Raw genomic sequence first — 10,850 nt, forward strand, 5'->3', positions numbered from 1 at the left:
CTCGTTTTTCAACGCGAGACTTTACCGGATATAGAAAGCGCGAATTCGACACGACTCGAGGAGTCTTCTCCAAGCTGTGTCGGAGTTGTGTGTGCGGCTGCAACAGCAGCAAACTAGGTAATTATTCACCGTTACCAGTCGTTCTAATTCACTATAACAACCACAACATTCCCAGCTGCTGTCTGGCTTAATAGTTGTTATGTTAACAAGTAACCTGAGTTAGCCAGTTAAGCTAGCTTTGTAACGTTGCTAATTTGCTGTAACTAAACAACGTTACTAACGTGCTGTCATTGTTGTCGTTTAACCTGTTAAACCCATAGACTGTATATGAGGTTAAACCACATCAATTATTACTGAAAGTTTGCGAAATGGATTCTTCTACACAAGCTAACCACAGCGTTTTAGTAGCAGAAGAGTAGCTGTTCAAATTCAAGCATTAGCTCGACTATGCTAGTAAAGTATATTGTTTGCTTGCTTTCAGTTTCTCCCCGAATGTAAACTAGCTGTCCAAGATGCCCAAGAGGAAAAGCGGCTCAGCAATTGAGGAGCCTCCAAAGCAGGTCAATGCGGAGGAGAAAGACGTGGAAGATGAGAGTGGCAGTGACCAGGAAGATCATCCACAGAATAGACAGGTTTGTACTAGTGATGTGTCGGTCGCGAACGAGCCGGTGTTGTGTCACATTATGCCTCCCCCCCCCCCCCCCCAAAAGAGGTTTCTATGAATCCCCACCCTCAAGCATTTTCCAGGGTATGGTTCTAGGACTGGTACCAATAAATGGAGCAAGTTTCATGAATGTCACACTTTTATTTTGTAAGATAGCAAGGGGGGGCATATTGTGATGGCCAGGCCTGTCATAAAATGCCCCCCCCCCCCCCCAAAAAAAGAGGTTTCTATGAATCCCACCCTCGAGCATTTTTCAGGGTATGGTTCTAGGACTGGTACCAATAAATGGAGCAAGTTTCATGAATGTCACACTTTTATTTTGTACGCATAGCGTATATAATAATATGCTGACAAAGACTATGTAACATTTGTAAACATATATTTTGATTATTAGATGACAACTATGTAAAATTAAACAATACATTTTAAAGCACGTTTATACAGACAGGACGTAACAATGATAAAAAATAAAAAAACTGAAAAGGAAGTGACGAATGAATTTCGACATCTCAAATACGGAGCGAAAGTTAAACCAGAAGAATCAAGACTATGAGCTACCACTAAACAACTCACAGTCTGAAAATTACCATTAATAAAAACCCTGAACGTTTACTTTTCGTTTTAAACATCTTTTTAAGGTGTAAACCTATGGTGTAAACGTGTCATTTAGAGGTGTAAACGTATCATTTAGAAATGCGCGTTCCCGTGACAAGGGGGGCATTTCATGACGGGGAGGCATAGGCACTGTGACACAACACCGGCTCTTTTAAGTGAACGACGGGAGCCGGCTCTCGCCCGCGAACGAGCCGTTTTTTGCGGAGGGATCTAGATCGGCTTGAAGGCACATTATGCAATGTGCACATTATCCCTCTTATTACACGGCCACATTCTCAACAAAGTAACGACATGAATCCCAATATTAATTGAAATGCTTTTATGGATTTAGAAAATTATTTTATTGATTTAAAAAATAGTTTTATGTATTGATTTAAATTGACATGCATCCGCTAAGAAATCCGCTAAGTCCGTTGTTACTGTTTGAACTAACGTAGCAACGGCAGGAACTGCTTCGATAGTGTTTTTGAGGAGCTTTTTGATTACAGATTTGAAAACATCGTTGCTTGCTTTAAAAGTAGCACAATTCATTATGTCAAACCTTGGAAAGTATCTAGATATCCCTGCCCTAATGCCAAAGTCACTGGCAACTGAATATGTGTCGCCTTTGATGTCTATGTCTGGACCGCTGCGTAAAAAGGAGGGTTTCTGCCCCATTACTTCTCTTCTTACTTTTATAAGAATAAAACACGGAGGACGGAGATCTCTTTTTCTCCCCCTCTTCTGACAGCCCATCAGCTGATCTCAAAGCACGCTCCCCTCTCCTGCAGGGGGGCGTGGTCAGCTGCAGCTCACAGAATCAGCCCCTGCAAAAACAGCGCTGGAAAGAGCAAATGGAGCGAAATGAGGCATTGCTAAAATGTAGGATCTTTTTGGTCTATACAGTGTGAGAAAAAGTTTTTAGAGAGTACTTGTCCATGGACAAGTGAGTTTGGCAATTTACTTGTCCGAATACATTTTTCACTTGTCCAGAATGGACAAAAATTGGGGCCACTGGAATCTTCTTCTTCGTCATCGTATTTTACACTTTCCCACGGTTTTTACGACACCGCTCAACGTAAGTGAGCGGTACGATTTTACTGCATCACACATAGGGTTGGGTATCGTTTGGATTTTAACGAATCTTCCGGTTCTGCTTATCGATTCCGGTTATTTTCGGTTCTCGATTCCGGTTCTTTGAGAGGGTAAAAATAAGTCAAACTGGGAGAAAAATATATTTATGAAAACATTAAGTCAAATCTGTATTCCTATTTACAAATCACTTCATACTGTTTAATTTCTTACGGTTATTGAATACAATTATATAAAAATAATCTCTGCATTATTTAGTTAGTTCCAAGTGGTGCAGTTTGAGAATGTACAATTGGCCCAGTCTCCTCTGATGTTACATTGCAACCTTCCTGTGAGACAGAGTCCAACCACACATGTCCAACACATAGGACATAACCTAATGATAATAATAATACATTATATTTATAGCCTACAGTATAGGCCTAGCGCTTTTCTACAACTCAAAGACGCTTGCATGCTTGCACATGTCCTGCAATACACATGCTGCAGCTGCCCAGCTGCTCACTGTTTGTAAAAGTAAATAAATAGTATTTTCATTTCAATAATGTACTTTCTATACCCTGCTTCATAAACAATATACTGACATCCGTGTGCTCCTCCGAGTCTGGGGGTCCGGGGATGTGAGGACAGCGCGAGGACACAGACAGGGAGGCTGCTTCACTTCATAAAGGAAATGGCGGTCAATATTAACAACACAGGAGCTAAAACGCTTAATAACCTTCATTACGTGTTAGAGAAAGAACATAAGAAAATTTGACAAAGATGAGGCTGTCAAACAAGCAGCGGATGCGCTGTGTGTAGAAAGAGAGAGAGACGCTGAGCTGCACCGTGCAGCAATCAGCTGATACGGAGCATAGAGAGAGAGAGAGCTGCGGTCCGCGGGGCTCGGCCTCGCCTCCTGTCCTCACAACTCTTATTAATCCCGGTACCGGACAATTGTTATTTGTTTCTACTCGGAACCCAGTTTTGCTTCCCAACCCTGCCACTGTGCTACACTTCCCACCCCGCTCCGCCCCACCCCCGTCTAACTGTACAGAAAGCGGCGAGATGCATTTCCTTAGGAATCTACAAGCAGAACCGAAACTAACACTTCTAAACGAACAATGGCGGACACGTACAATTTGCGAATGAGTTCTGCCTTTTGTAAACTGAATGTATCAATAATTTGTCAATAAATCAGGCCGAAAAACGTCACTTGTCCGCCGGATAAGTCAATTGAAAGATCTACTTGTCCGATATTGTAAATAACACGTCCCGGACGGTGGGACGTGTACTTTTTCGCACACTGCTATATAGTCTATATTTTTTTTTATAAAAAAAACTATATTTATATACTTTATATAGGTCGATACAGTAGCCCCTTTTCTTTTAAATAGTTTTTATAGGTGTTGCTATCTGTTTTGTGTAGCGTGGTTCTACAAGCAAGTCAATGCATTCATTGGGTGGTATCCGAGAGTTACAAGGGTCTGTAAATGCAATGAAAACAATTGGCCACAGCAAATCATTTATATTAAACATGTAATTTTTACTTTTGAATACTTCAGTACAAAGGATGTATTGAATAATTTAAGTGATATATGTGTACACCAGAGGTCGCGTTAACCGAATATATTCCGTCTATGACGGAATTCTTTTGACAATGACGGAAAAATCTGAAAGCAGTCTGTCATTTTGACGGATTAGAACAAACTCAGAACAGCGCCAAAGTTTCCCCGCAGCAGGGCTCCGGTGTTATGCCCTTATGTCGTTTCCAGACCTAACTACGCCGTACAAATCATTGAAATGTCTGGGAGTTTATGCTTTACGCTGTGGCGCCCCCCCCGTCAGTTGTGTACAGACCGACGGGTAATAATGGATTTTGACGGAAATGTTACGATCCTGTCCGACAAAATGACGGGCAGCGAAAAAGTCTAGCGCAACCTCTGGTGTACACATATAAATCATTAGTCAAAACAGGGCTACATTTGATTTAATTAAAAGGTATAATATGTGGTAAACTGAAGAGCCGTTTGGGAGCCGAAAGAGCCGGCTCTTCTTGGTGAGCCGAGCCAAATGATCAGGCTCACCAAGAAGAGCCGGAATTCCCATCACTAGTTTGTACCGTCACTGTCGAGCTGTACAATATGTTATCCAATCAGGTCTCACGGTCAGACTGTCAACTTCTCACTTCAAAACATAGACTTTATTTGGGCGGGCCGCCCGCGTATAGTCTATTAACGGCCACCAAAGTATATTTTTGTAACCATCCGCGAGCACGACTAGTGGACCGCGTTCACACGGAGTACTTTTCCCCGTACTTTTCGCGTTTAGTTCCGTTAGTACCCCTTATGTCGCGTTCACACCAAAAAGAGTACCGGGAACTTTTACCCCCATTTTTAGTGCCTGCTGAGAGATGGTACTTTCCTGGGGGAAAAAAGTGCCCCAGTTCTGATTGGCTGGGCGAATTGCAAACCACACCACATAAAACTCTGAAATGTTTTGGGCCGCCATTTTATTATCCTCGCATTAGCATTATTAGCATTCGCCCAGCGCACAAACGCAGAGAGACTGACTTATGGCAACACAAAATAAAACATGGGAGCGGTGGAGATGAGGAGGTGTCGGCGTTCTGGTAGTCCCAGCAGCTTCTACTGAAGCCAGTCCCCAACTCCGGGGACTTCCGGCCGGGGACTTCGGGTGGCAGTATACGCTAGTGCTGGGGGGAAACAATTATTTCGAAAACGATTAATCGGGCGATTATTTGATCGATTAGTCGACTAATCTAACGATTATTTTTCTGTTGTTCAATTCATAAAAAACGTAATGTAAAAAAAACGTAATGTAAAAAAAATATTTGTTCACAATACTGTGTCTCAGGGGATCTTAATATTTAACAAACTATTAATGTGTTATACCAGATTAACGGAAATAATCTCAGCTAACTGCCGATACAAACCATGTTTACCAAAACAAAACACAAGTCTCATAAGAAACATCTAAATGACCCATGAGCGAAAAATGCTAACGGACATTGGCACAGAACTCAAGATAAAAGTACCCTTATTACTCATCGTAGCTGCACATACAAGATATCCGATTAAAGCTGAGACTCCACAGATTATGTAGGTATATAGTATCATCACTGAGTGATCCGGACTCGCGACAGGGGAAGCAAATACAGTCATCACAACACGTACCTTTACAGGGCTTCTAGGGAGATCGTCTCACCACCGTAGCTGTCAATCTGATCAAAAGACGTGTTCAATGGCATTAAAATGAGAAAAAACGCGGCTGAATCGGTTAATCCATAGGTTTTTAACGTCTATGTATAAAAAAATGATTGAATTTATAATCCATAATTCCATTTTTATGTAAGAATCGGAGAGCAAATGCTAGCTGCTAATGGTAGCCACCACAGCTAGCTGCCGCTTTAAATGTTCCAACATAGCCGTTGTGCTTGTGTGATATGCCAACTCCATTTGGCAAAGACTGCAAATGACAATATCTTTGCGTTTTGGACTAACTTTAAAATATTCCCATGCTTTTGAAGACCTAGGGCGAGATGTTTTCGTTTGAGGGCTTCGTGCGCAATCCTGTGAGGAGGTGGTAGCCGTTTCAGTCTCCATTGTGTTTGAAGTGCGATTGCGAACTGCTTGTTGCTTTGTTTACACACCCACGTGTGTGTAGCGACGCGTCGACGCGGAAATATGTCGTCGACGATATTTTGAAGTCGACGCGTCGCTCCAGCACTAGTATACGCAGGCCGTGTCTCAATTCAGGGCTTGCATACTTCGAAGGGTGCATTCGTAGACCGCTTACGTCAATTCCGCCGTCATTTTTAAAAAAGACGAGATTCTTCCGAATGCGGCCTACTTTTCCCCAATTTGAAGGATACATCTGATGTACACTCCGTGGCCTACCATATCCCAGGGTGCAGTGCGCGCAGGGAAGAGGGAGTATTTTTCAAATGAAATGGCTTCCGGTCTCCCCAGCAGAGTGGATTTAAAAGCAGCAGCGAGCGGAGGAATCACTAATAAATGTGAGTATTGGGTTTTAACTTACTTTAAATGAACTAACGTCACACACGTCACGTTTACGTTTAATGCCCAAGGGGCATTAAAACGTACATTTTCGTTAAATAATACGGATACATATGTGACGCTAATTAGCTAGCTGGACATTACATTACATTGCATTTAGCTGACGCTTTTATCCAAAGCGACTTACAATAAGTACATTCGACCAGGAAGACACAACCTTGAGGAAAACAGAATCATATAAGTACATCAGGTTTCATAGAGCCAATCAGTTCAAGTGCTACTCAACTGGCTTTAGATAAGCCAGTCCTTTATTAGTATATAAGTGCTCTGTTAGCAGTTCTTTGTTAGTCATTCTATCGCTCGAGGTGGAGTCGAAAGAGATGAGTTTTCAGTCTGCGCCGGAAGGTGTGTAAGCTTTCTGCCGTCCTGATGTCAATGGGGAGCTCATTCCACCATATAGGAGCCAGGATAGCAAACCCACGTGTTTTTGATGATGGGAACTTGGGTCCCCCTCGCAGTGAGGGTGCAGCGAGTCGTTTGGCTGATGCAGAGCGAAGTGCACGCGCTGGGGTGTACGGTTTAACCATGTCCTGGATGTAGGAAGGGCCAGATCCATTCGCAGCATGGTACGCAAGTACCAGTGTCTTGAAGTGAATTCTAGCAGTTACTGGAAGCCAGTGGAGGGAGCGGAGGCGCGGAGTGGTGTGGGAACATTTAGGAAGGTTGAAGACCAGACGAGCCGCTGCATTCTGGATGAGCTGCAGAGGTCGGATGGCACATGCAGGTAGACCAGCCAGGAGGGAGTTGCAGTAGTCTAGGCGTGAGATGACGAGAGCCTGGACCAGAACCTGCGTCGCTTTCTGGGTCAGCTGGGGACGTACTGCACTGTTGTTTACACTTGTTTTTTATTCAATTCAGAAGTTTACTAAAGTCATACAGAGATCTTGGCTCTGTTATAGATAAGTTATACTTTATATTACATACATAGACCAAAGTGAAAACATTTAGACCGATATAGCCTACAGTACGGTGGGATTTATAAAACGCTACCCTGACGTGTAGCTGCTGTTAGCTTTATTTATTTCTCTGACATGTTCCAATGTTTTACTGTTTATTAAACTTTGGGACAACATTACAACCTTTTTATTCAGCTCATGCTGCTTTGAGGTAGAGCAAAAAAAAAGCCTATTTTCAATATTTCCACCAGATTTGATCATCTTTTATTTAGGTTAATGTGTATTTAATTTATCCTGATCCCATAATAATAATAATAATAATAAGACAATCACAAATAGACAGCAGCCTTTTGCTTAATGTTGGTGTGTGCCGTGCTGTCAAAGGGATGCAGGTGTGACTGTCATTTCTCTTAGTTTTTAAAAAACCAGAACGGTACATCATTTTAAATGATCCTTTAGGGGTTGTTTGTCTGAAATGCTGAGTTACATTTTGCAATAATACTTCTGCAACCCTGTGTCTAATATGATTAATTCACTTTTTTATGTTTCTCTTGTTTTTCTCTGTAATTAGGAAAATTCTGGAGAAATGGATCTGCTGGAGAAGGACCCCTAATCTGAAAAATGCTCAGCGGATCATCAGGACAGAGCTGCCATCCACCTGGACCCCCCGAGGTGCTGGAGAAAGCAAAACGGCGATCAGGAGCATCCTCCACCCAGACCTCTGCTTACTGCCGTCCTACAGACTTGTGTCTTAGTTTCAGAATTAGATTTTGTATGTGTCCTTTCTTTTAATAGATATTTAACGATTATAGCTTGAGTCTGTCTGATTCCCCAAACAGCTGCTTCTATATACTTGCTGCACATACAATACAAATAAACAACTCCATAAACACACTTTTGCTGATATTTGTGTTACTGCTGGTGATGTTAAATAACATGATTGATTTCCTCTGTCTCAATGATGAAGGTTATAATAATAGAAGACATGAAGCTGCAGAGAGAGGATGGATATATTCTTACCTCTACTTTGTGATAAGATGAAAATACAATATTAAATTGTAATTGTTAAACACATTGTTTATTTCATTTACTGAGGTTTTAAGCAGTGGAATAATAGGGTATCTCTAGGTCATTAAACTGTCTTCAGTTTAATTTTATTAATACAACAAAAAGGTCATAGAAAATGTTTAATTGTGTATTTCAGCAGAGCGGGGGGTCACGGTGCTGCTGGACCTGGAGGTGCTGACCTGGTGTCAGTGGGACATCATCTGGGCAGAGTTAGGGGAAGAAGGAGAATATAAACTGTTATAATCACAGCTATTAAGATTAGAACACTACAATTGTTGACAATCAATCTATACAACATGATTTTGTTCATTAAAAAAACATTGTTTTATTAGTACAGAAAAATTAAGACTTATTTTAAATATGAAATAATACGATTAAATTACATCTATATATAATTTACTTGTTAACTTACTAATGTAACATTACTGGGGGCTAAAGGAACAGCTTCATCGTATTTACCTGGCCATGGTCCTCTTTAATTAATCGCCGAAGGTGATCTAAAAAAAAATGTAAAAGTAAAGTTTCTGGATCCTTTTCAGCTGAGTTAGAATTTGCTAGCAGGCTGCTGGAGCAGCGCAACCGAACGGGGCGTATCACGTGACGTAAATACGAAGCCCTCCGTAGGCTAGACCGTCTCATTTTGTGAGATGGGTCTGGCTGCAGACCGCAGCAAGGAGGCGTTTCCTATAGGGGCGATTCCTAACTTTTTTTTATCCAATAGCAATTTAAGGGATTCCAGCTGCTTTTATAAATCCTCGCAGAAGAAGTCATTGTTCTAGTGATGGGAATTCCGGCTCTTCTTGCTGAGCCGGATCATTTGGCTCACCAAGAAGAGCCGGCTCTTTCGGCTCCCAAAGGGCTCTTCAGTTTACCACATATTATACCTTTTAATTAAATCAAATGTAGCCCTGTTTTGACTAATGATTTTTATGTGTACACATATATCACTTAAATTATTCAAGACATCCTTTGTACTAAAGTATTCAAAAGTAAAAATTACATGTTTAATATAAATGATTTGCTGTGGCCAATTGTTTTCATTGAATTTACAGACCCGTGTAACTCTCTGATACCACCCAATTAATGCATTGACTTGCTTGTAGAACCACGCTACACAAAACAAATGGCAACACCTATAGAAACTATTTAAAAAAAGGGGCTACTATATAAATATAGTTTTTCTCCCTGCAGGAGAGGGGAGCGTGCTTTGAGATCAACTGCTAGGCTGCAGCGGAGAAGAGGGGGACAAAAAGAGATCTCCGTCCTCCGTGTTTTATTCTTATAGAAGTAAGAAGAGAAGTAATGGGTCAGAAACCCTCCTTTTTACGCAGCGGTCCAGACATAGACATCATAGCTACGGCGACATATATTCAGTTGCCAGTTACTTTTGGCATTAGGGCAGGGATATCTTTCAAGGTTTGACATAATGAATTGTGCTACTTTTAAAGCAAGCAACGATGTTTTCAAATCTGTAATCAAAAAGCTCCTCAAAAACACTATAGAAGCAGTTCCTGCCGTTGTTACGTTAGTTCAAACGGTAACAACGTACTACTTTTCTTAGCGGATGCATGTCAATTTAAATCAATACATAAAACTATTTTTTAAATCAATAAAATCTTTTTCTAAATCCATAAAAGCATTTCAATTATTATTGGGAGTCATGTCGTTACTTTGTTGAGAATGTGGCCATGTGTAATAAGCGGGATAATGTCCACATTGCACATTGCATAATGTGCCTTCATGCCGATCTAGATCCCTCCGCAAAAACAAAACAAAAAACGGCTCGTTCGCGGGCGAGAGCCGGCTCCCGTCGTTTACTATAGGAAACGCCCCTATAGGAAACGCCTCCTTGCTGCGGTCTGCAGCCAGACTCTATTGCATTTTGTAGGCCGCTCGGCAGTGGCGGCGCCAGAGATTTTCTCTAGGGGGTGCTGTGGGGTAGCTTGACGTTTCATAGAGGGTGCTCAAACATTAAGGGTTTCCCATTAATGCACCGGCGCTACATTTGAATTTTCTACACTCCCCACACACACAAACAGTGCACCCGCGACTGTTAAAATGAAGGCTCGATAATCTGCTCATGGCATATAGGTGTAAGCAGGGGTAAAGTGCTATTTTTACAAGTGGGGAGTGGACCTCACGTCCTCTAGTGGGGTCCGGGAGGATGCTCCCCCGGGAAGATTTTTTTTAAATATTAAAGTTAAAAGCATCAATCTGGTGCACTTTGAGAGCAACATTAAGAGATCTATGGATACATCTCTCATCACCCATATGAAACAGAACTGTAAACAGATTTTCTATTTCTTCATAGACATTTTACAAATCACTCCCCTTTTAAAACAAACCGTTTGAGACCCACTGAGATAACTAGACTAAAGTTAACTATCTAAACACAGAGAGTCCTTTACTTCTTTACTTCACCTGAGCTGAGGTTATCTGAGACTCTCAGTCTGACAG

At 41.5% G+C, this 10,850-nt stretch overlaps 1 protein-coding gene across 1 annotated transcript in view; it reads left to right on the forward strand.

Moving 5' to 3' along the window:
• The first annotated feature begins 20 nt into the window (after window positions 1-20).
• The window catches only part of LOC117439831 (structural maintenance of chromosomes protein 6), a 37,344-nt gene continuing 26,514 nt past the window's right edge, over window positions 21-10,850 (forward strand). Inside the window, exons 1-2 of the mRNA XM_034075929.2 lie at window positions 21-117; window positions 482-632. Coding sequence (XP_033931820.1) covers window positions 513-632 — 120 coding nt within the window. The 5' untranslated portion in view covers window positions 21-117; window positions 482-512. The remainder of the gene's footprint in view (window positions 118-481; window positions 633-10,850) is intronic.

Source organism: Pseudochaenichthys georgianus, chromosome 24, assembly GCF_902827115.2.
Source record: "Pseudochaenichthys georgianus chromosome 24, fPseGeo1.2, whole genome shotgun sequence".
Taxonomy (NCBI): Eukaryota; Metazoa; Chordata; class Actinopteri; order Perciformes; family Channichthyidae; genus Pseudochaenichthys; species Pseudochaenichthys georgianus.